This window comes from Fringilla coelebs (assembly GCF_963513975.1).
Source record: "Fringilla coelebs genome assembly, chromosome: 33".
In the NCBI taxonomy this organism is placed as follows: domain Eukaryota; kingdom Metazoa; phylum Chordata; class Aves; order Passeriformes; family Fringillidae; genus Fringilla; species Fringilla coelebs.
Genome location: NC_140059.1, coordinates 1641746 through 1665859, shown reverse-complemented (window position 1 = coordinate 1665859; position 24114 = coordinate 1641746). Strand labels below are relative to the sequence as shown.

Here is a 24114-nt window from a genome sequence, read left to right as displayed (position 1 = left end):
TGGTTGCGCCCAGAAGAAATGAATTGAGACTTTAAAAACACCAAAATGGCGGCTCCTTGGGGTGCGGCAAAATGGCGGCGCATGGGGGGGGACCCCGAAAAAGACGGGGGTGTCGAGAATCCTCCGCGAGAAGAAAAGGGCACGACTCCCATAACCGGCGTCCCGCCGAGCCGTGGTACGAACCAACGACTCCAAAACGCGCCCTCGGGAGCTCTGTCCCGCCCCGTTCGCCTCGGGGCGCTTCCGGCCTCCCCTCCGCCCCCGCCTCGTGCCCTTTGATCCGCCCGACGCGGGCGCCTCGGCGGCGCCGGGGGGGGCGGTGCTGGGGGCGTGGTCAGCTCTGTGTGGGCGTGGTTTTCGCGGACTATAAAAGGCGCCGCCGAGCCCCTCACGCCCGTCACGAGGACTCCGCGGAGGTACCGCCCGCCCTGAGGGGATCCGGGGGGGTTTCTGGGGGGCACAAACAACCTTTGGGGGTCCCCGTGAGAATTTCGGGGTGCCCGGGGGGGTCTTTGGGTGTGTGTGTGTTTGTGGGGGGGGGGCTCGAGATCCCCTCCAAGGGCGGGTTTGGTCGTTCAAGGAGGCGCTGCGGGAGGGCCCCGAGGCCTGGAAGGATTTTTGGGGCGTCGTGTGGGGGATTTGGGGTCCACGCGGCGTTGTTGGATGCTCAAGAGGAGCTTGAAAGCTCCACAAGAACATTTTAGCATGGCCAGGGGGATCTCTAGAAATATACTACGGAGTTTTTGGGGTGCGGGGCGCGCCTCTGGATCTCTTTAAGAACCTTTCCCTGCCAGGGGCAAAGTCGGGGCAGGGGCAAAGTCGGGGTTCAAAGATCCCCCTTGGGGCTGTTTGGGGTAAAAGTTCAACCCCGCCCAAACCCTTCTGGGGGACCCCTGGAGGGTTTTGGGGTGATCCCTGAAGGGTTTTGGGGCGATTCCTGAAGGTTTCGAGGCGACCCCTGAAGTTTCTTGGGGCAATCCCTTAAAGTTTTGGGGTGATTCCCCGAGGGTTTCGGGCCGATCCCTGAAGGTTTTTGGGGAGATCCCTGAAGGGTTTTGGGGCAATCCCTGAAGAGTTTTGGGGTCATCCCTGAAGGGTTTTGGGGCAATCCCTGAGGGTTTTGGGGTGACAACTGAAGGGTTTTGGGGTGATTCCATGAGGGTTTTGGGGCCGATCCGTGAAGGGTTTTGGGGCCGATCCCTGAAGGTTTTGGGGCGATCCCTGAAGGGTTTTGGGGCGGTCCCTGAAGGTTTTTTGGGCGATCCCTGAAGGTTTTTTGGGCCAATCCCTGAAGGTTTTTGGGGAGATCCCTGAAGGGTTTTGGGGAGATCCCTGAAGGGTTTTGGGGCGATCCCTGAAGGGTTTTGGGGTGATTCCATGAGGGCTTTGGGTTGATCCCTGAAGGTTTTTTGGGCCGATCCCTGAAGGTTTTTTGGGCCGATCCCTGAAGGTTTTTTGGGGCAATCCCTGAAGGTTTTTTGGGGCGATCCCTGAAGGTTTTTTGGGCCAATCCCTGAAGGTTTTTTGGGAGATCCCTGAAAGTTTTTGGGGAGATCCCTGAAGGGTTTTGGGGCGACAGCTGAAGGGTTTTGGGGTGATTCCATGAGGGCTTTGGGTTGATCCCTGAAGGTTTTTTGGGCCGATCCCTGAAGGTTTTTTGGGCCGATCCCTGAAGGTTTTTTGGGGCAATCCCTGAAGGTTTTTTGGGGCGATCCCTGAAGGTTTTTTGGGCCAATCCCTGAAGGTTTTTTGGGAGATCCCTGAAAGTTTTTGGGGAGAACCCTGAAGGGTTTTGGGGCAACAACTGAAGGGTTTTGGGGTGATTTCATGAAGGCTTTGGGGTCACCCCTGAAGGGTTTTGGGGCCGAGCCCTGAAGGTTTTGGGGTTGCCCCTGAAGGTTTTGGGGTTGCCCCTGAAGGTTTTTGGGCCGATCCCTGAAGGTTTTGGGGTCACCCCTGAAGGCTTTGGGGTCTCTTTTCCCAGATGGATCCCGAGTCTCCCCCCCGTGAGCTGGAGCTGTCGGCGCTGGAGGCCGAGAAGGAGCCGATGGCAGCGGCCGAGGCCGAGCCGGGGCCGCCCCCTCAGGCTCCCCCTCCCCACCGCGACCCCTCCCCGGCCCCGGAGCAGCGGCAGGGCGGCGAGAAGAACGGGCTGGTGATGAAGATCCCCCCCGAGGAGGAGGAGGAGGCGGCTTTAGGGGGCACGGGGGTTTCGGGGAGCCCCAAATTCACGGGGCTGGGCAAGGAGGAGCTGCTGAGGGAGGCGGGGACGCCGCTCTGGGCCCGGGCCCGCATGGTGCTGCTCGTGCTCTTCTGGGGGGGCTGGCTCGGGATGTTGGGGGCCGCTGCTGCCATCGTGGCCCAGGCCCCCCGATGCCAGCCCCTGCCCGCCAAAGCCTGGTGGGAGCTCGGGGTGCTCTACAGAGCCCCCCCCAAGGCTTTTGGGGGGGATCTGAAAGGTGAGGAGGGGTTTTGGGGGGTCTCATGTGGGGTTTAGGAGGTCCCCAGAGGGGTGGCAGAGGATGGGAAGAACCCAGAGGATGGCTGGGGGAGTTTGGGGGGGAGTTCCATGGCGGATTTTGGGGGGGTTTAGAGGTTCCTTTTTGGGGGTGGAAGGATCCCAGAGGATGGCTGGAGGAATTTGGGGTGGGGGGGTTTCCTGGGGGGTTTGGGAAGTTTGGGGGAGGTCCCTAGAGGGGAGTTTAGGGAGTCTCCAGCCTGGTTTTAGCGAGGTCTGTGAGGTTTTGGGGAATTTGGGGGGGTCCCAGGAAGGTTTGAGGGTCTCCTGTGAGTCTGGGGGGGGAAAGGGGCATTAATGAACCCCCAAAATGAATCCAGGGATATTTGGGGAGGGGGGGAATTCATCTTAGTGCCCCCCGCTGTGTGTCAGGTGTTAATTTCCAAGAGGAATTCCCAAAAAAATCCCCACAGGATCACCTGGAGACCCCTCCCTATTTCAGGATGCCACCAAAAATGGGCCTGGGGGGAGGTGACTCAGCAATTTTGGGGGTCCCCCCCACTTTAGGGGGGGTTCCAGGCTCTCCAAAGCCTTGGGGAGCCCCCAAATCTTGGAAATTTTTAAGTTTTCCCCAATTCTGGGATAATTTTGGAATCCTTGAGGACTTTTGGGGACTCCTGGGTTGGTTTTGGGGTCTCAAGGTGGGATTTTGGGGTCCCCAGCAGTGTTGGGGATCTCTTTGGGGTTCCTGAGAGGATTTTGGGGTTGTGCTGTCAGGTCAGATTTGGGGTTCACCCCCTTTTGCAGGTGTAGAGAACCGTTTGGGGTACCTGAAGGAGAAGCTGCAGGTGGGGGGGCTGGTGCTGGGCCCCGTGGCCCCCCAAAAATCCCCCGAGGATCTCATCCCCCCCCTGAAGGAGCTGGACCCTGCCCTGGGCACCCCCCAGGACTTCAGCGCCCTCCTGCAGGCAGCCAAGGACAAAGGTGGGCTGAGGGGGCACCCCAAAACTGGGGGGGACCCCAAATTATTGGGGGGGGCAGAGTTGGGGGAGAGAGGTGCGGTGAGAGGAACCCCAAAATTTGGAGAAATGTTGGAGATGGTGGGGGGGGGCACCACAGAATTGGGGGGAGCCCCAAAGTGTGAGGGGGGAGGAACCCCTAAAATTGGGGAGGGGGTGGCGGGATCTGAATTTTGGGGATCCTGGGGTTGGGTGATGGGAGGAGCCCCCCAAAAGGGGGATCCCCCATAATGGTGGGGGGTTTATTGTGTGTGTGTGGGGGGGTGTCTGTGTTGCTGGGGGGGTTTGGGGGTGCCCTGACCCCCCCATTTTCCCCCCCAAGGGTTGAAGGTGATCCTGGACCTGACCCCAAACCCCGCTGGGGATCGGGTCTGGGGGGACGCGGCCAACAACCCCGGGGTGCACCAGCAGGTCCAGGTGGGTCTGGGGGGGCTTTGGGTGGGGGTGGGGGGGATGGGGGATTGGGGGGACCCCCCTGACCCCCCCCCGTGCCCCCCCCAGGCTGCCATGACCCATTGGCTGAAGCAGGACATTGCTGGAATCTTCCTGGATGGCATCGAGGAGCTCCCGGTGAGGGGGGTGGGACTGGGGGGGTTTGGGGTGGGACTGGGGGGGTTTGGGGTGGGATTTTGGGGGGTTTGGGGCAGGATTGGGGGGGTTTGGGGTGGGATTTGGGGGGGCTTTGGGGCGGGATTTGGGGTTTGGGGTGGGATTTGGGGGGTTTTGGGGGCAGGATTTGGGGAGGGTTGGGGCAGGACTGAGGGGGTTTGGGGTGGGACTGGGGGGGTTTGGGGCAGGATTGGGGGGGGTTGGGGTGGGATTTGGGGGGTTTGGGGTGGGATTGGGGGGGTTTGGGGTGGGAATTTTGGGGGTGTGGGGCAGGATTGGGGGGCTTGGGGTGGGATTTGGGGGGTTTTGGGGGCAGGATTTGGGGAGGGTTGGGGCAGCATTGGGGGGGTTTGGGGGCAGAATTTGGGTTTTTTTGGGGGCTGAACTGGGTTTTTTTGGGGGCAGAAATGGGGGAGGTTGGGGGGTAGAATTGGGAGGGCGTTTTGGAACAGAATTGGGTTTTTTTGGGGCAGAATTTGGGGGTTTTTTGCGGCAGAACTGAGGGAGGTTGGGGTAGAATTGGGAGGGGGTTTTGGGGTTGGGATTAGGGGGCAGAACTGGGAGATTTTTGGGGGGCTCTGGGTGACTCCCCCATGTCCCCCCAGCCCTCGGTGGTGGCTGAGTGGAGGAACCTGACGGAGCAGGAGCCGAGCTCCAGCGGCGTGCCCAGGTCTGACCCCCCCAAAAGTGTCCCCTGTGTCACCCCAATGTCACCCCAAACTCAGTGATCCCCCCCAAACCTGTCCCCAGTGTCCCCCAAACTCACTGACCCCCCCCCAAATCTCTTCCTCCCCTCATTCTCTGCCTCATGGTCCCCCCATTTTGGGTTTTTTTCCCATATTTTGGGGGGCTGGGGGTGCTCATTTGACTTTCCCCCCCACGTTTTTGGGGTTTTTCCTCTGATTTACTCCTCCTGTTTTTGGGGTGCTCCCCTGATTTTTTCCCCCAGTTTTTTGGGATTCTCTCCTGACTTATCCCCCCTGGTTTTGGGCTGCTCCTGTGACTTTTCCCTTCTAATTTTTGGGGTTCCCTTCTGGTTTTTTCCCCCCGTTTTTGGGGTGCTCCCCTTTCTCTCCCTTTCCATTTTTAGGTTGCTTTCCTGATCTTCCTCTCTCCATTTTTGGGGTTCTCCCACGACTTTTTCCTCCCGTTTTTGGGGTCTTCCCCCGACTTTCCCCTCCCATTTTTGGGGTTCTCCCCTGACCCTCCTCTCTCCATTTTTGGGGTTCTCCCCTGACGTTCCCCTCCCATTTTTGGGGTTCTCCCCTGACTTTTCCTCCCATTTTTGTCGGGTTCTCCCCTGACGTTTCCCTGCCGTTTTTGTCAGGTTCTCCCCCGACTTTCCCCTCCCGTTTTTGGGGTTCTCCCCTGACGTTTCCCTGCCATTTTGGGGGTTCTTCTGTGACATTCCCCCCCAGTTTTGGGGTTCTCCCCTGACTTTCCTCTCTCCATTTTTGGGGTTCTCCCTTGACTTTCCCCTCCCATTTTTGGGGTTCTCCCATAACTTTCCCCTCCCATTTTTGGGGTTCTCCCCTGACGTTCCCCTCCCATTTTTGGGGTTCTCCCGTGACATTCCCCCCCGGTTTTGGCGTTCTCCCCTGACGTTCCCCCGATTTTTGGGGTCTTCCCCTGACTTTCCGGTCCCATTTTTGGCGTTCTCCTCTGACTTTCCTCTCTCCATTTTTGGGGTTCTCCCCTTACATTCCCCCCCATTTTTGGGGTGCCCCCTGAGCCGTTCCTGTTTCCAGGGTGCTGGTGGGGGGCACGCGGCTGCAGGAGCCCTGGCAGGTGCCCCAGGTGCCCGGGGGGCTGCGGCTGCTCCTGGGGCCCTTCCTGCAGCCCCTGGAGCCCAAGGGAGACCCGGAGTCACCCACGAGAGCCCTGAGCAACCTCCTCAACTTCCTCAGCTCCAACAACTCCGTGGGGCTGGGCTGGAGCGTGAGTGCTGCACCCCCAAACCTCCCCGGGACCCCCAGAATCCCCTCAGGAACCCCAAAACCATCCCAGGAACCCAAAAATCCTCTCAGGGACCCCAAAACCTCCCCAGGACCCCCAAAATCCCCTCAGGAACCCCAAAACCATCCCAGGAACCCAAAAATCCTCTCAGGGACACCAAAACCTCCCCAGGACCCCCAAAATCCCTTCAGGAACCCCAAAACCACCTCAGAAAGCCAAAAATCTTTTCAGGAACCCCAAAACCTTCCCGGCACCCCCCAGATCCCTTCAGGAGCCTCAAAACCATCCCAGGAACCCCAAAATTCTCTCAGGAACCCCAGAACCTCCCTGGGACCCCCAAAATCCCCTCAGGAACCCCAAACCTCCATGGGACCCCCAGAACCTCCCCGGGACGCCCAAAATCCCCTCAGGACCCCAGAACTTCCCCAGGACCTCCAAAATCTCCTCAGGAGCCCCAAAACCCTCCCCAGGACCCCCAAAATCCCCTTAGGAACCCCAAAATCCGTCTGGGACCCCCAAAATCCCTTCAGCTGTCCCAAATCCCCCCAGTCCTGAGCCCCTGGCACCCCCAAATTCTCATCCCTTGTGGGACCCTCCTGCACACCCAAACCTCCTGGGGACCCCTCAACTGCCCCCATTCCTCCCCCAGGACCCCCAAAACCCCCAATTCACCCCTGGTGAACCCCCAGACATCCTTGAAACCCTCAAAACCCCCCTGGGACCCCCAAATTCCCCCAAACCCTCCTTCCTGCCCCTGCTGCCCCCTCCCATTTTTTGGGGTCCCCCCCAGATTTGGGGGTGACGGTGCCGTTCCCGCAGGTGGGGTCCCCGTGGAAGGCCTGGGTGAGCCCCGAGCTGAGGCTGCAGCAGCTGCTGCTGCTCTGGGGGCTCCCCGGGACCCCCGTGCTGAGCTACGGCGACGAGCTGGGGCTGCAGCGGCCCCCCGAAAACCAGCAGGTACCCGGGGGGGCCTCAGGGAGGCTTTGGGGGGGCTGCACGTGGGATTTGGGGGGCTGGAAGGAAGCTCTGGCTGCTGTGGGGCTTTTGGGGAGGGATTCGGGGGGTCTCAGGGTGACCCCAGTACCCAAATTTCACAACTTCTTGCCCCAATTTCACTGGGTTTTTAACCAAAATTCGTTGGTTTTGCCCAAATTTCGCCATTTTTTGCCCCAATTTCAGGGGGTTTTGCATCAATTTTGCCGTTTCTTGTCCTAATTTTGAGATTTTTTTGCCCCAGCTGACGCCGATGCCGTGGGAATTCATCGAGGATCCGAAAAAGGGCGGGAACGGCTCTGAGGTGGGCGGGGCTTGGAGCTGTGATTGACAGTGGTTGTGGGTGGTGCTTGTTGGGGTGTGGTTTAAGGGGTGTGGCTTAGCCTTGCCCCTCCTTGGGGGGGGAGGGGAGGCAGGTATTTAATGCCCATGTATGGTTTTCTCAAGGGGTGGGGTTTCATTGGCCACGCCCACAAGTGGGAAGAACATCTTAGAGGGCGGGTCCCACAAAGTGGCAGAAGTGCATGTTCTTAAAAGGGCAATGTGTCCTTAAAAGGGCAATGTGCCTTTTGAAAGGGGCTGTGCACTTGCAGTCTTAAAAGGGTGCTGTCCCCTTAAAGGGGCAATGCATATTTAAATGGGCAACACCCTCTTAAAAGGGCAATGTGCCCTTAAAAGGAAATCACGACTTCCTTAAAAGGGCAACACGCTCTTAAAAGGGCAGTGCCACCCGCTGCCTCCTTAAAGGGCCAGCTCTTCCTTTTCTCGGGGCTGCATTTGGGGGTGTCCCACCCCCAGTGACCCCAGCCCCCCCTGCCTTGCAGCCCCCCGAGCTGGAGCTGTGCACGACCCTGGCCTCGCTGCGGGCCCACGAGCGCTCGCTGCTGCTGGGGGAGGCACAGGCGGTGCCGGCGGGCCGGGCCGTCGCCGTGCTGCGGCACTGGGACCAGAGCCAGCGCTTCCTGCTGCTGCTCAACCCCCAGGAACGCTCCATCCAACCCTTCTCGAGCCAGAGAGACCCCGGGGACCCCCGGGATCCCCCCCTGCCCGCCTCGGCCACGGTGCACTACAGCACCAGCGGCAAGGCGCTCGGGGAGCAGCAGGTGCAGCTGCAGGAGCTCGAGATGGGGTCCTACGAGGGGCTCCTGCTGGGCTTCCCCTACACCCCACAGTGAGCCCGGGCACCCCAAAGCTGCCTTGACCCCCCCAGTCCTGCCCCCAGCACTCCAAACCCACCCTGAGCTTCTCCACCCCCAGCACCCCAAACCTGCCCTGCTCCCCCTCCCCCCCAGCCTTGCACCCCCTCATTTCAGGGGGGGGGGTCCCACACTCATCTTCCCTCACTCATTTTTTGGGTTCTCATCCTGCTCTGCCCCACCCCAAAATCTTTTTGGGGGGGCTTTTTTTCCACTTCCCAACTCAGTTTCTGGGTCTGTCTTTGTTTTCTGGGGGTGTTGGGGACCCCCCTTCCCCCAAATTCTGAATAAATGAATTGCATTTGTGCCCCTGCCTTCGTCTCTGTTTTTGGGGGGTCTCAGGGCACTCCCCAGGATTTGGGGGCTTCACAGACCCCTGGGAGTGCCCCAAAATACAGGGGAGGATTTGGGGCTCCCAGGGGAATCCTAGGGGGTAGAGGAGCCCAAAGAGAGGCCCACGACACCCCAAAATGAGGGGGGTTGGATTTGGGGGCTCAAGGAAGGTCCTGGTCCTGTTGAGGGGGGTAACCAAGACCCCAGAAATGGGGAAATCCCCCCAAAATTGGGGCTGGGATCCCCCGTGGGGCATCAGGGGTGACCCTGAGAGAGGAGATAAATATAAAATAAAGGGTTGGGGCCAGGACTGGGGGAGGGGCTGGGAAGGTTTTGGGGAAGGGTCTCAAATCCTGTCAGGAGCTCTGGGGGGTTTGAGGGGTCCCTGAAGAGTTTGGGGAGGGGTCTCGGGGGTCTCAGGGATGGTTTGGAGCTCCTGGTGGGGGTGGGATTATTTTTTTTGGCCCTGCCCCTTTAAGCGGACCCCACCCCTTGAGGCCCCACCCATTTTTGGGTAGGCCACACCCCATTACCCTGGAAACCTCCCCTTGCCGACCACAAAATCAATTCAACGCATTAAAATTTTTAAAAATATATTTATTTAAATTATTTTAATTTAATTTTTGGACGCCTCAGAACTGCATGGCCGCCTCCAGCGTCTCCGAGAGCTTCGTGGCGATTTTCTCTGCAGGGTGGGGGCGATCAGGAACGTGAAAAGAGGGATCAGAGAGGTTTGGGGTGGGGGTCAGGGAAATGAGTGGGGGGTGGTCTTCACTCACCTGCTCTTTTCTGCAGTTTTTTCCTCCTTTTCCCAGCTGCCAGCAGCCCCTGCCCCTGGAGCAGAGGGGGGAGCGCAGCCACCTCCTCCAGGCTGGGGGCTCGGGGCGCCGCCTGCCCCCCCGAGCCCCCCGACTTCACCCGGGGCTTCAGCTCCACCGTCACCGTGCCCAGCTGGGGAGGCTCAAATATTAACCCCAAAACCCCCCAAAACTCCCCAAAATCCCCCCAGACTCAGCAAATCCCTTCCCACCTCCAGCTCGCCGCTGTCGTCCTCCATGGCTTCTCCTTCCCCTTCTTCCTCAGGGCACGGCCCCAGCGCTGTCACCGTCACTGGGACAGCTGTGGGGGGGGGCAGGTGAGTTTTGGGGAGTCCCCGAGGGAGGATGGGATGGGGGGGAGGGGGGTTAAGGTGCTGCTCACCTGCCAGGACCTCGGCATCGCCCCGTTCCAGAGCCTCCAGGTCCAGGGCTGGCCCCAGGGCTGGCAGGATTTGGGCCTCGAGCTGCACCCCCTGAGATTTGGGGGGGTGGGTGTAGTATGTGATCTTCCCACTGGGGGAAAAATGGGGGTCAGGGTGTGGGGAGACCCCTCTTGTGCCCAAAAACACAGCTCAGGGTAGGGGGGCACCCTGCAGCCCTTCCCAAATGGGGTCACGGGGTGGAAAGATGACTCCAGTCCCCAAAAAGGGAATCACAGGGTGTGAAAAAACAGCTCTAAAGGCTGAAAAAGGGGATTTGAGGTGGGTGGGAGACCCCACAGTCCCCCAGAAAAGGGTCCCAGGGTCTGAAAAAACCTCTTTGGTTCACAACAAGGGGCTCTGAAAGTGGGGAAAGACCGCTCCAGTCCCCAAAAAAAGGGGTCAGGGCATAGGGAGACCCCCCCCCAAAATGGGGTTAGGGGCTGTGGGAAGACCCCTCCAGTGCCACAATGGGGTCAGGGTTTATGGGGACCCTCGCCAGCCCCCCAGAAAAGGGGGTCAGGCTGTGGAAACCCCTCCCAGCCCCACAGAAAAGGGGTGAGGATGTTGAAACCCCTCCCAGCCTCCCCAGAGAGGCGGTCAGAGCATGGGGACCCCCCAGCCCGTCCCTGTCCCCCCCAGACCTGGTCCAGTCGCGCAGCAGGGCCGTGGCGGCCGCGTGGGCGTCCGGGAGCCCCCCCGGGCGGAGCCGGCCCTGCCGCCGGGCCAGGTGGGCCAGGAACTGCAGGGGGTCGGAGCAGGGGGGCACCCCATAGAGCTGGCTCAGCTGTGGGGGGACACACAGGGCTGTGGGGGGGATGGACACACCGGGGACTGTCACCCTGCCCCCCTCTCAGTGGCCAAAACGGGGTAAAAATGCCCAAAGTGAGGGGGGGTCTCCCTGAACTGACCTCCCCTCCTCCTGCACCCCCGATGTTGAGCCCCCTCCTTAATCCCGATTTTGGGGGTCACTGAATCCCCCAAAGGGCTGAGCTGGAAAAATGGGGTCCCCCCAAAATTGGGAATGTCACTGTGGGGATGGAGCACCCCCCTTCCCCCCCCAGCCCCCCAGGGGGTCCCCACTCACCTGCTGGGGGGGGCAGCGGCGCAGGATGGCGCAGGCCGGGCTCAGGGGGTCCCGCAGGCGCTGTGGGGCCAGGGCCCCCCTCAGGGGGGCGGCGGCCGGGGGGTCCCCCGAGTCCAGCACCACCCCCGGACAGTCCAGGAGCCGGATGTGCCCGTCCAGCTGCACGGCCTGCAGGCACCTGGGGGCGGGGTCTGAGTGCCACGCCCACCACACCTGGGCAGGGCCAACCCAGGCTCCACCCACAGCCCCCCCATCCTGCCCCATGCAGGTACCCCCAGCCCAGGTGGGCTCACCTGGTGACGCCGGGCATGGCCCCCACCCCGCAGGCACGGCTGCGCTTGAGGCTGTTGATGAGGCTGCTCTTGCCCACGTTGGGGTACCCTGGGGAAGGGGTTAGAGTTGGGGGGGACCCCCAAAACCCAGCCCCCCAACTCCCCCAGCCCCACTCACCCATCCCCCCTCCTATTTCACAGCCCCCATTCAACCCCAACTCCCCAAAATCCCCCCTCACACCTCCCCACCTCCCATTTCACACTCCCCACATCCCCACCTCAACCCCCCACATTTCCCCAGCCCCACAACTAACCCCCCCAAACCCCCCTCATCCCCCAGCCCCCCCAAACCCCCCCCAGCCCCTCACCCACGACCCCCACGGTGATGGAGCTCCTGCCCTCCCCGCAGCGCCCGTAGTTCCTCAGGATGTGCAGCAGGTTCTCGGCGCCCACGCAGGCGCCCCCGGCCAGCACGTCCCTGGGGGCTGCATCCGCCGGCAGCCGGCTCTGCTTCTGTGGGGACACAGGGAGGGGTCAGGGGGACCCCCTGCCCTCAGCCCCCCCTGCCCCGGACCCCCCAGCACCCACCAGGTTCTGGCTCTGCTGCTGCGTGCACGCCTTGAAGGCCACGGCGGGGAATTCGTTCCTCAGGTGCTTCAGCCACGCCGCCACCACGTCCCGCGGCACCAGGTCTGGGGGGGGACACACAGGGGTGTCCCCGAGGCTGTGGGGGACCCCAAATCCACGGTGGGACCCCCCCCAAAATTACACCATCCCCCGTTCCTCCTCACCGATCTTGTTGAGGACGAGCACAAGGCGCTGCTGGGGCCGCAGGGCCCCCTCGAGCCGGGGGCTGCGGCAGCCCTGGGGGTCCCGGGCGTCCAGCACCTCCAGCACCACGTCAGACGCCGTCAGCACCTGCCAGAGTCGGGGTTCAATGGGGGAAAGACCCCCCCAAAAATCCTCCCACCCCCACCACGGCACTGACCTTGCGCAGCTCCCGCCCGAAGTGGCGCAGCGACGCCTCGTCCTGGGGGGGCTGGGGGGGCTCCTCCTCCTCCTCTTCCTTCTCCTGGGGGCACCTGTGTCATTATGGGGATGGGGAGCACCCCCATGGAGCTCCCCAAATTCTGGGGGGGACCCCCCTGTGTGGGGACCCCCCGATCTAGAGAAGAGCCCACCCGCTCCCTTCCAGGGGGAGCCCCTCCCTCTCAGGGGGACCCCATTCCTTGGGAAGCCCCCCCCGCTCTTTATAGAGGCCCCCCCCCACTCTTTAGGGAGTCCCCCCAGGTGTCCCCAGCCCCACCTGGCTCTGGAAGCGTTGTTGTCGCTGCAGAGCATCCGCCAGGTGCACGGCCAGGTGTGAGCGCTGCTGTCCCTGCAGGGGCTGGGGGACATGGGGGGTCAGAGCCCAAACAACCCCCAGATCAGACCCCAAACACCCCCCTGGTCACACCCCAAAACCCCCCCAGATCAGACCCCAAACACCCCCCTGGTCACACCCCAAAACCCCCCCAGATCAGACCCCAAACACCCCCCTGGTCACACCCCAAAACCCCCCCAGATCAGACCCCGAACACCCCCCTGGGGTCAGACCCAAAACTCCCCCCGGTCAGACCCAAAACCCCCCCAGATCAGACCCCGAACCCCCCCAGGTCAGACCCCAAACACCCCCCTGAGGTCAGACCCAACCCCCCCACAGATCAGACCCCAAAGCCCCCCCCTGGGGTCAGACCTGGGGGGTGACCCCAAAATGCCCCGCCGGGGTCACGATGGGAGGAACGCTCCAAAATCCTCTTGCGCTCAGATTTGGCAGGGACACCCCAAAACACGGCGGGGGAACCCCAGAACCGCTCCCGCGGGTGCATCGGGGGCAGCCCCGGCCTCCCCCCGCGGGGTCACCCCCAAACGCCCCCCGGGCTCCTCACCCGTCTCGGCCGGGTCTGGCTCTGCTGCTGCGCGAAGCGGCCGAGCTGCGGCACCCCCGGGTCCTTCTTCATCCCGCGCCGGGTGCGCCGGGCCTGGGGACAACGCGGGGGTGACACGGGGACACCGCGGGTGCGGGGGGGTGATACACACGGGGGGGTCACAAGCGCTGCACCCCCAAACCCGCCCGGCCCGCGCTCACCTGGACGCGCTTCTTCCGGGACGCCTCCACCTGTCGCCCTGCAGGGAGGGGCGGGGTGAGTGCGGGGGGGTCCCCAGAGCCCCCCGAGCCCTCCCGGTGCCTCCCCGAACTCACGGGACCGGGTCATGGCTGCGGCTCCCACGCCGCCGGGGAATCCCTGGCGCGGATGAATGACGTCACTTCCGGCGCAGTGGAAAAAGCGTCACTCCATCGCCACACCCAAGATGGCGGCCAACATGGCCCCACTCAAGATGGCGCCACCCAACATGGCGGCAACATCCACACCCCTCCGGGCCACACCCAAGTTGGCGTCCCCGCCCTTCCTCCCCGGAGTCCTCAACGTGCCACACCCGACATGGCGGCGACAGCGACGCCGCCGCGCTCAAGATGGCGGACGGCAGCAGAACCCACCTCTAGTGCCACACCCAACATGGCGGCCCCGCGCGGCTCTCAGCCCGCCACACCCAAGATGGAGACCGGACTCGACCCCGCCCTCCTCCACACCCAAGATGGCGGCCAAGCCCACCCCTCCCCCCAAGAACGACCGGGACTGCCCTTACCAAGAGTGCACTTTTTTATTCCTTTTTTTTTTTTTAAACTTTTTCTCTCAGTTTTGGGGTGGGGGGGAGGGGCTGAACTTATTTATAATTTCAGGGGGCTCCCCCCTTTTACCACCCTGCCCCCCCCCAGCCCCCACACAGGGGGGGAGGGGGGAAGAGGGATCCCCCAACCCTCCAATAGAGCAAAAAACCCCCCCCCCAAACCGGGACCGGAGAGAGAAAAAAAAAAAAAAACCAAACCAAAATAATAACCACCCCCCCCAAAAAAAAAAAAAACCAAAAAAACCAAAACCAAAACAAACCAAAAAAAGCCAATGGAACCAAAAAATATATATATATTTATAGAGCCCCTGGGGGGGGCCGGCGCGGCCCCCCTAGGCCAGGCCGAAGCCCTCGGAGCACTCCTGGATGGCCAGCAGCAGCATGTGCCGCAGCTTCTCGTAGCTCTCGTAGGCCGGCAGGTCCAGCTGGTTGAAGCTGGGGACACACCCGTGCCACTGTCACCTCCCCCGTGCCACTGTCACCTCCCCCAGTGCCACCCCGAGCGCTGTCCCCACGGTCCTGCCCCGGTGTCACCGTCCCCACCCCCAGTGCTGCTCCTCGGGTGCGTCACGGTGCCCAGGTCACCCCGGTGCCACCCCAGCTGTGTGTCCCCTGTGCGCCCATCTCTGTGTCCTCCAGTGTCCCCTGCCTCCCTTCCATGTCCCCCTGTGCCAGGTGTGGGCAGAGGATGGTGGTGGCCATGTGTTCCCTTGATGTCCCCGCCGTGTCCCTCGCCAGGTGTGTGCTGAGGGCAGCCAGTCAGTGTTTCCATGTCCCCCCCATGTCCCCTCGTTGTCCCCCCCATGTCCCTCACCAGGTGTGTGCCGAGGGCAGCCGGTCGGTGTCCCAATGTCCCCTCATGTACCCACCATGTCTCCCTGTGTCCCCCCGTGTCCCCACGTCTCCCCCATGTCCCCCCATGTTCCTCACCAGGTGTGTGCCAAGGGCAGCCGGTCGGTGTCCCCATGTCCCCCCGTGTCCCCCCGTCCGTCCCTCACCAGGTGTGTGCCGAGGGCAGTGCTCAGTGTCCCCCCCTGTGTCCCCATGTCCCTCACCAGGTGTGTGCCAAGGGCAGCCAGTCGGTGTCCCCATGTCCCCCCCATGTCCCCCAGTGTCCCCCGTGTCCTTCACCAGGTGTGTGCAGAGGGCAGTGCTCAGTGTCCCCCCCGTGTCCCCATGTCCCCCCCATGTCCCCCCCTGTCCCTCACCAGGTGTGTGCCGAGGGCAGCCGGTCGGTGTCCCCATGTCCCCCGCCGTGTCCCCATGTGCCCCCCCGTGTCCCCCCGTGTCCCTCACCAGGTGTGTGCCGAGGGCAGTGCTGTGTCCCCCCCGTGTCCCCCCGTGTCCCCCGTGTCCCTCACCAGGTGTGTGCCGAGGGCAGCCGGTTGGTGTCCCCATGTCCCCCCCGTGTCCCCATGTCCCCCCGTGTCCCCCATGTCCCTCACCAGGTGTGTGCCGAGGGCAGCCGGTCGGTGTCCTCATGTCCCCCCATGTCCCCCCCAGTCCCCCGTGTCCCTCACCAGGTCTGTGCCAAGGGCAGCCGGTCGGTGTCCCCATGTGCCCCCCCGTGTCCCCATGTCCCCCCAGTGTCCCCCTGTCCCTCACCAGGTGTGTGCCGAGGGCAGCCGGTCGGTGTCCTCATGTCCCCCCATGTCCCCCCCAGTCCCCCGTGTCCCTCACCAGGTGTGTCGCGAGGGCAGTGCTGTCCCCCCGCCATGTCCCCATGTCCCCCCCTGTGTCCCTCACCAGGTGTGTCCCAAGGGCAGTGCTGTGTCCCCCCATGTCCCCCCATGTCCCCCCCACCGTGTCCCTCACCAGGTGTGTGCCGAGGGCAGCCGGTCGGTGGAGCGGTCGTCGCGGTGGATCTGGAATTTCTGGATGCCGTTCATGCCCTCCAGGGCGGCGAATCCCTGCAGGGGCACCTTGGACGTGCCCGTCACGAACTGCAGGAACTTGGCGCGGTCGGCCTGGTCGAAGGAGCGCAGGGCGCGCCAGAACCACTGGATCTGGGCACGGGGACAGGGACAGGGACGGGGACAGTCAGCGCTGGCACTCGGGGGGACGGGGACAGTCGGCCACCGCAACCCCCTGGAATCTGCAGGAACCCTCCAGAATCCCCCTGGAATCCCCTGAGATCCCCCCATAACTCCCCACCTGGATGGAGTCACCCTGGTACCCAGAACCTCCTGAAATCCCCTCAGAACCCCCTGAAATTGCCCCAGAACCCTCTGAAATCCCCTCAGAACCACCCAGGACCCCCTCCAGGTACCAACCCCACACCTGGATAGAGTTGCCCTGATACTCAGAATCCTCCCCCAAACCCCCTGAAATTGCCCCAGAATCCCCCCAGGTGCCAGGCCCACTGGGATGGAGTCGCCCTGGTACCCTGAATCCCCACCAGAACCCCCTGAGATCACCCGAGGACCTCCTGAAATCCTCCCCTGAACCCCCTGAAATCAACCTAGAACCTCCTGAAACTCTCCCCCAGGTGCCAGCCCCACCTGGATGGAGTCGCCCTGGTACCCAGAATTACCCCAGGACCTCCTGAAATCTCCCTAGAACCTCCTGAAATCCCCCCCAGGTGCCAGCCCCACATGGATGGAGTTGCCCTGGTACCCTGAACCCTCCCAGAACTACCTGAAAGCCCCTCAGTACCCCCTGAAATCCCCCCCAGGACCCTCTGAAGCCCCCTCAGCTGCCAGCCCCACGTGGATGGAGTTGTCCGGGTACCCTGAATCCTCCCAGAACCCACTAAACCCCCCCAGGACCCCTCCCCACCTGGATGGAGTTGCCCTGGTACCCAGAACCCCCTGAAAACCCCCCTGAAACCCCCCCAGGACCCCGTCCCACCTGGATGGAGTTGCCCTGGTACCCAGAACCCCCCTAGAACCCCCTGAATTTCCCCCAGGACCCCCTCAGGACCCCAGCCCACCTGGATGGAGTTGCCCTGGCACCCTGAATCCCCCTAGAACCCCCTGAAACCCCCCAGGACCCTGTCCCACCTGGATGGAGTTGCCCTGGTACCTAGAACCCCCTGAAACCCCCCCAGGACCCTCCCAGGACCCCAGCCCACCTGGAAGGAGTTGCCCTGGTACCCAGAACCCCCTGAAAACCCCCCTGAAACCCCCTCAGGACCCCAGCCCACCTGGAAGGAGTTGCCCTGGTACCCAGAACCCCCCTAGAACCCCCTGAAACCCCCCCAGGACCCTCCCAGGACCCCAGCCCACCTGGATGGAGTTGCCCTGGTACCCAGAACCCCCCCAGGACCCCCTCAGGACCCCAGCCCACCTGGATGGAGTTGCCCTGGTACCCTGAATCCCCCCAGAACCCCCTGAAACCCCCCCAGGACCCTCCCAGGACCCCACCACACCTGTATGGAGTTGCCCTGGTACTCAGAACCCCCTGAAAGCCCCCCAGGACCCCCCCAGGACCCTGTCCCACCTGGATGGAGTTGCCCTGGTACTTGTGGTACTCGGTGTTGGCCTTGAGGTCGTCGATGTCGATGGTGGGCAGCCCCGAGATGAGCAGCTCCAGCTCCTGCTCCGTGAAGATGGAGATGAGGCGCTTGGGGATGATCTCGTAGAATCCTTCCAGGAACGCCGCCAGCTGCTTCCTGATGGCGCCTGTGGGATTTTGGGGGGGTCAGGGGGGGTCCTGGGAGCGCCCCCCGAGCCCCCCCGGCCCCGAGGCTCACCGGTCATGCGCATCTGGCACACCAGGTGCACGTACTCCTTCTTGTTCTCCTCCGTCACCAGCACGTTGGCCCCGTTGGGCTTCAGGTCCCGCACCTCGCACACCCCGAATTCCTGCACCTGGGGGGGCACGGGGGGGTCAGCAGGGTGTGGGGACATCCCTGAGCTTCAAACCCCCCGAATTCCTGCACCTGGGGGGCACGGTGGGATCAGCAGGGTATAGGGACATCCCTGAGCCTCAAACCCCCCAAATTCCTGCACCTGGGGAACCTCAAACACCCCAAATTCCTGCACCTGGGGGGGCACGGGGGGGTCAGCAGGGTGTGGGGACATCCCTGAGCCTCTCACACCCTGAAATCCTGCACCTGGGGAACCTCAAACCCCCCAAATTCCTGCACCTGGGGGGGCACGGGGGGGTCAGCAGAGTATAGGGACATCCCTGAGCCTCAAACCCCCCGAATTCCTGCACCTGGGGGGTCAGCAGGGTGTGGGGACATCCCTGAGCCTCATACACCCCAAATTCCTGCACCTGAGGAACCTCAAACACCCCGAATTCCTGCACCTGGGGGGGCACGGGGGGGTCAGCAGGGTGTGGGGACATCCCTGAGCCTCAACCCCCCGAATTCCTGCACCTGGGGGGCACGGTGGGATCAGCAGGGTATAGGGACATCCCTGAGCCTCAAACCCCCCAAATTCCTGCAGCTGGGGGGTCAGCAGGGTGTGGGGACACAGAGGGACATCCCTGAGCCTTAAACACCCCAAATTCCTGCACCTGGGGGGGCACGGGAGGGGTCAGCAGGATGTGGGGACATCCCTGAGCCTCAAACACCCCGAATTCCTGCACCTGGAGAACCTCAAACACCCCAAATTCCTGCACCTGGAAGGGCACCAGGGTATGGGGACATTCCTGAACCTTGCACACCCCGAATTCCTGCACCTGGAGAACCTCAAACACCCCAAATTCCTGCACCTGGAAGGGCACCAGGGTGTGGGGACATCCCTGAACCTCATACACCCCAAATTTCCACACCTGGAGTGGGGCACGGGGGGGTCAGCAGGGGGTAGGGACACAGAGGGACATCCCTGAGTCTTAAACACCCCAAATTCCTGCACCTGGGGAACCTCAAACACCCCGAATTCCTGCACCTGGGGAACCTCAAACACCCCGAATTCCTTCACCTGGGGAGGGCACCAGGGTGTGGGGACATCCCTGAGCCTCACACACCCCAAATTCCTGCACCTGGGGGGGCACAGGGGGGGGTCAGCAGGGTGTGGGGACATCCCTGGACCCTAAACATTCCCAAATTGGGGGGTCCCAGTGGTGGTTTTGGGGGTCCCCACCTCAGTGCTGAAGGTGAGGTCGTAGCCCAGCGTGGAGACGTCGTTCTCCAGCAGGTACACGAGGCCCTGGTAGAAGTGATAGTCCTCGCTCTCCATGTCCGTGTACCTGGGGGGCCAAAAACGGGGGGAAACGCCCCAAAAATGGGGTCAGAAACCATTGGGAGCCCCAAAACAGGGTCAGAGCCTGCTGGAGAGCCCCAAAACAGAGTCAGATCCTGCCGGGGGTCTAGAACTCCATAAATACAGTCCCACCCCCTCTCATGGGGTCCAGCACCCCATAAATGGCTCAAATTCTCCCCAAGGGGATCCACAAATGCAGTCTCAGCCCCCCTCTGAGGGGCTCCAGCACCCCATAAACAGCTCCCACTCCCCATAACCACCCCCTCATACCCCACAAATACCCCTCCACACCCCACAAACACCCCCTCATACCCCACAAACACAATCCCACCCCCCTCTGAGGGGTTCCATCACCCCACAAACACCCCCTCATACCCCACAAACGCAATCCCACCCCGCTCTTAAGTGGCTCCATCACCCCATGAACAGCTCCCACACCCCACAAACACCCCTCCACACCCCACAAACACAATCCCATCCCCCTCTGAGGCACTCCAGCACCCCATGAACATCTCCCACACCCCACAAACACAATCCCACCCCGCTCTAAGTGGCTCCATCACTCCATAAACAGCTCCCACACCCCACAAACACCCGCAAACCCCACAAACACACTTTCATACCCCACAAAAGCAATCCCACCCTCCTCTGAGGGGATCCATCACCCCATAAACACCCCCTCATACCCCACAAACACAATCCCACCCCGCTCTGAAAGACTCCATCACCCCACAAACCCACTCCCACCCCCACAAACCGCCCCCCCAGGATCCCCCAGCCCCCCAGCCCGCCGTGGCTCGCCCCTTACCGCACGGACTTGCCCAGGATGTGTTTGTAGAAGGAGCGGGTGAAGTAGCACTCCAGCAGCCGGTTGTCATAGACGGCCTTGGCCACGATCCTGCCCACGAACTTGAAGTAGCTCAGGTGGTTGGGGTTGCAGTGGGACGAGGGGTTGATGGTGTAGGTGACGCGGTCGCCGGGCGAGGTGCGGAACAGGGCGTACATGGGGTTGAACATCTCGCGGGAGATGATCATGTACCACTCCCGCAGCAGCCCCCCGGCGTCCTGGCCCTCCTCGCCCTCGAACACGATGTACCTGGGGGGGTAAATTGGGGGGTTAGGGGGGTGGGAGAGGGGGTTTGGGGAGGGGGGAGGGGGTTTTGGGGGGATTTGGGAGAGTTGGGGGCATGGGAGAAGGGTTTTGGGGGGGTTTGGGGAGGATGGAGGTGGTTTTGAGGGGAACTGGGGAGGGTGGAGGGGGTTTTGGGGGGATTTGGGGAGGATGGAGGTGGTTTTGGGAGGATTTGGGGAGGATGGAGGTGGTTTTGGAGGGATTTGGGAGAGTTGGGGGCATGGGAGAGAGGTTTTGGAGGGATTTGGGGAGGATGGAGGTGGTTTTAGGGGGATTTGGGGAGGATGGAGGGGGTTTTGGGGGGATTTGGGGGGTTACAGGGGTGGGAGAGGGGGTTTAGGGAGGGTGGAGGGGGTTTTGGGAGGGTTTGGGGGGTATGGAGGTGGTTTTGAGGGGAATTGGTGGGATGGAGGTGGTTTTGGGGGGGTTTAAGGAAGGTGGAGGGGGTTTTGAGGGGGTTTGGGGAGGATGAAGGTGGGTTTGAGGGTAACTGGGGAGGATGGAGGTGGTTTTAGGGGGATTTGGGAGAGTTGGAGGCATGGGAGGTGGTTTTGGGGGGGTTTGGGGAGGATGGAGGTGGTTTTGGGGGGATTTGGGGGGGATGGAGGTGCTTTTGGGGGAATTGGGGAGGGTAGAGGTGGTTTTGGGGGGATTTGGGGAGGGTGGAGGTGGTTTTGGGAGGGTTTGGGGGGTTAGGGGGGTGTGAGAGGTGGCTTGGGGAGGGTGGAGGTGGTTTGGGGGGGGTTTGAGGAGGGTGAAGGTGGTTTTGGGAGGATTTGGGAGGATGGAGGTGGTTTTGAGGGGATTTGGAAGAATTGGAGGCATGGGAGAGGGGTTTTGGGGGGAATTGGGGAGGGTGGAGGTGGTTTTAGGGGATTTGGGGAGGATGAAGGTGGTTTTGGGGGGATTTGGGAGAGTTGGAGACATGGGAGAGGGGTTTTGGGGGGGTTTGGGGAGGGTGGAAGTGGTTTTGGGGGAAATTGGGGGGATGGAGGTGGTTTGGGGGGGAATTTGGGGGCTTAGGGGGGTGGGAGAGGGGGTTTAGGGAGGGTGGAGGGGGTTTTGGGAGGGTTTGGGGGGTTAGGGGGGTGGGAGAGGGGGTTTGGGGAGGGTGGGGGGGTTTTGGGGGGATTTGGGGGGTATGGAGGTGGTTTTGAGGGGAATTGGGGAGGGTAGAGGTGGTTTTGGGGGGAAATAGGGGGGTTAGGGGGTCAGGAGAGGGGATTTTGGGGAGGCATGGGGAGGATGGAGGCGTTTTTAGGGGGAATTGAGGGGTTTGGAGGCACTGGAGGAGGGTGGAAGGGTATTTTGGGAAGGTCAGGGGGTGTTTTTGGGGCCAGAGGAGTCTTTCTGGGGAGACCTGGGGGGTTTAGGGGACATGGAGAGGATGGAGGGGTGCTCTGAGTGTCCTGAGGTGTACCAGGAGGTATCTTGGGGTACCCCAGGCGTATTTTCAGTATCCCAAGGAATATTTTGGATATCACAGGGATATCCTGAGGTTCCCAGGACATATTTTGAGGTTCCCAGGGCATATTTTGGGGTTCCCCCAGGGCTCTCACAGGCGGTTCTTCATCTCCTCGGGGGATTTGCGGTGCAGCTCCCGGTACGAGTCCTCGAAGACGTGATCGCGCCGGACGTGCACGGCCATGTCCTCCTTGCGCAGCCCCTCGTCCAGGCGCTCCAGCTCCTGCCTGAAATACCTGGCCAGGGCAAAAAGGGGGTGTCAAGGGTTGTGTGACCCCCAGGATCCCCCCTCCTGGGTTTCATCATCCCCCCCCCCAGGCCACGCACTTGCGCTTGACGTCGAAGTCCAGCACGCGGATGTAGTCAACCAGCACGGCGAAGGGGCCGTCGGCCAGGTGCGTGGTGGACTGCCGCAGGATCTGGTTCAGCACCGTCCGGTGGGTCTCTGGGGAAGGGGGAATAAAAGGGTTTGGGGGTGTCCCCAAATAGGGGAACCCCCCTCCTGGAATGCCCTGCAGTTGTGGTCATTGAGGAGGGAAGGTTTGTCCCCTTCAGGGTTTGGCTGGCGGCCTCGTTCGTGGCTCGCACTGAGCTCGAAGTGTTGAGGGGGTGAAAAATCCCCCGCATTTGCCCTCCTCAAATTCCCTCTTTCCAAAGATTTGAGGAGCCCAAAAATCCTCCAAATTTTCCCTCCCCAAAGTCTTGGGGATCCCCCAAATTCCCCCTTTCCAAAGCTCTGGGGTTCCCCCAAATTCACAGTCTCAAAGCCTTGCGGTCCCCCCAGACCCCTTCCCAAAGCCTTGGGGTTTCTCCAAACCCCTCCCCAACATCCCAAAACCCCTCTCAAATCCCCCCAAAACCCTTCCCCACACTCCAAATCCCCTTCCCCACACCTCAAGCTCCCCAAACCGCCCCCACAAGCCCTTAAACACCCTCCAAGCTGCCTTCAGCTCCCCCAAAACCACCTCCCCACATCCCAGTCCCATTTCCCACACCCTAAGCTCCCCCAAAACTCCCCCCAAAGCCCCCAAACACCCTCCAAGCTGCCTTCAGCTCCCCCAAACCCCTTCCCAACCCCATCCCCGCTTCCCCAACCCCAAAAGCTCCCCCCAAACACCCTCCAAGCTGCCTTCAGCTCCCCCCAAACCCCCTCCCCACACTCCCAATCCCCTTCCCCACACCCTAAGCTCCCCAAAGCTCCCTCCAATACCCCCAACTCCCCCTTCCCAGCCCCTTCCAGCCCCCCCAAACCCCCTCCCCACACTCCCAACCCCATCCCCGCTTCCCCAACCCCAAAAGCTCCCCCAAACACCCTCCAAGCTGCCTTCAGCTCCCCCCAAACCCCCTCCCCACACTCCCAACCCCATCCCCACTTTCCCAACCCCAAAAGCTCCCCCCAAACACTCTCCAAGCTGCCTTCAGCTCCCCCAAAACCCCCTCCCCACATCCCAGTCCCATTTCCCACACCCTAAGCTCCCCCAAAACTCCCCCCAAAGCCCCCAAACACCCTCCAAGCTGCCTTCAGCTCCCCCCAAACCCCTTCCAACCCCATCCCCGCTTTCCCAACCCCAAAAGCTCCCCCCAAACACCCTCCAAGCTGCCTTCAGCCCCCCCAAAACCCCCTCCCCACACCCTAAGCTCCCCCAAAGCTCCCTCCGATACCCCCAACTCCCCCTTCCCAGCCCCTTCCAGCCCCCCAAACCCCTTCCCAACCCCATCCCCGCTTTCCCAACCCCAAAAGCTCCCCCCAAACACCCTCCAAGCTGCCTTCAGCTCCCCCCAAACCACCTCCCCACACTCCCAATCCCCTTCCCCACACCCTAAGCTCCCCCAAAACTCCCCCCAAAGCCCCCAAACACCCTTCAAACCCCCTCCCCACACTCCCAATCCCCTTCTCCACACCCTAAGCTCCCCCAAAGCTCCCTCCAATACTCCCAACTCCCCCTCCCAAGCCCTTCCAGCACCCCCAAACCCCCTCCCCACACTCCCAACCCCATCCCCGCTTCCCCAACCCCAAAAGCTCCCCCAAACACCCTCCAAGCTGCCTTCAGCTCCTCCCAAACCCTCTCCCCACACTCCCAACCCCTTCCCCACTTTCCCATCCCCAAAAGCTCCCCCCAAACACCCTCCAAGCTGCCTTCAGCTCCCCCCAAACCACCTCCCCACACTCCCAATCCCCTTCCCCACACCCTAAACTCCCCCAAAGCTCCCTCCAATACCCCCACTCCCCCTTCCCCAGGCACTTCCAGCGCCCCCAAACCCTCTCCCACACTCCCAGCCCCATCTCCGCTTCCCCAACCCCAAAAGCTTTCCCCAAACACCCTCCAAGCTGCCTTCAGCTCCTCCCAAACCCCCTCCCCACACTCCCAATCCCCTTCCCCATACCCTAAGCTCCCCCAAAACTCCCCCCAAAGCCCCCAAACACCCTCCAAGCTGCCTTCAGCTCCTCCCAAACCCCCTCCCCACACTCCCAAT

The 24114-nt window shown here is 62.1% G+C and overlaps 3 protein-coding genes across 3 annotated transcripts in view; 1 reads left to right on the top strand and 2 right to left on the bottom strand.

Moving 5' to 3' along the window:
• Positions 1-358: 358 nt before the first annotated feature.
• On the top strand, positions 359-8538 carry SLC3A2 (solute carrier family 3 member 2). The gene is made up of 10 exons (XM_084224085.1): positions 359-416; positions 1985-2459; positions 3266-3442; positions 3800-3894; positions 3979-4047; positions 4692-4756; positions 5835-6024; positions 6862-6999; positions 7280-7339; positions 7860-8538. The coding sequence occupies exons 2-10, from the start codon at positions 1985-1987 to the stop codon at positions 8208-8210; spliced, it is 1620 nt and encodes a 539-aa protein (XP_084080211.1). The 5' UTR covers positions 359-416; the 3' UTR covers positions 8211-8538.
• A 648-nt stretch (positions 8539-9186) lies between these two features.
• On the bottom strand, positions 9187-13455 carry GNL3L (G protein nucleolar 3 like). Its single transcript, XM_084223984.1, has 15 exons — positions 13403-13455; positions 13289-13326; positions 13089-13181; positions 12467-12547; positions 12149-12232; positions 11952-12078; positions 11749-11852; positions 11529-11673; positions 11182-11269; positions 10889-11066; positions 10446-10588; positions 9765-9895; positions 9595-9683; positions 9344-9515; positions 9187-9249 (listed from the first exon to the last, which is right to left on the bottom strand). Exons 1-15 carry the CDS (start codon positions 13413-13415, stop codon positions 9197-9199), a joined length of 1539 nt encoding a protein of 512 aa, XP_084080110.1. The 5' UTR covers positions 13416-13455; the 3' UTR covers positions 9187-9196.
• A 710-nt stretch (positions 13456-14165) lies between these two features.
• The window catches only part of HUWE1 (HECT, UBA and WWE domain containing E3 ubiquitin protein ligase 1), a gene marked incomplete at its 5' end in the record, with an annotated part of 54217 nt that continues 44268 nt past the window's right edge, over positions 14166-24114 (bottom strand). The window contains 9 exons of the mRNA XM_084224042.1: positions 14166-14325; positions 15706-15896; positions 17332-17513; positions 17585-17702; positions 18924-19029; positions 19852-20139; positions 21735-21875; positions 21967-22084; positions 22135-22231. Of these exons, the coding sequence (XP_084080168.1) occupies positions 14223-14325; positions 15706-15896; positions 17332-17513; positions 17585-17702; positions 18924-19029; positions 19852-20139; positions 21735-21875; positions 21967-22084; positions 22135-22231 (1344 nt within the window). The 3' untranslated portion in view covers positions 14166-14222. The remainder of the gene's footprint in view (positions 14326-15705; positions 15897-17331; positions 17514-17584; positions 17703-18923; positions 19030-19851; positions 20140-21734; positions 21876-21966; positions 22085-22134; positions 22232-24114) is intronic.

What these genes read in the sequence shown, in the direction of transcription:
- GNL3L (XM_084223984.1), bottom strand. An exon ending in GCCATGCCCGGCGTCACCAG is followed by an intron (nt 11,067 to 11,181) that starts GTGAGCCCACCT and finishes CCCCGCCCCCAG; the next exon opens with GTGCCTGCAGGCCGTGCAGC. An exon ending in CTGCTGCGCGACTGGACCAG is followed by an intron (nt 9,896 to 10,445) that starts GTCTGGGGGGGA and finishes TTTTTCCCCCAG; the next exon opens with TGGGAAGATCACATACTACA.
- SLC3A2 (XM_084224085.1), top strand. Translation starts at nt 1,985, where the DNA reads ATGGATCCCGAGTCTCCCCCCCGTGAGCTGGAGCTGTCGGCGCTGGAG. An exon ending in GGCCCCCCGAAAACCAGCAG is followed by an intron (nt 7,000 to 7,279) that starts GTACCCGGGGGG and finishes TTTTTGCCCCAG; the next exon opens with CTGACGCCGATGCCGTGGGA. An exon ending in AGGGCGGGAACGGCTCTGAG is followed by an intron (nt 7,340 to 7,859) that starts GTGGGCGGGGCT and finishes CCTGCCTTGCAG; the next exon opens with CCCCCCGAGCTGGAGCTGTG.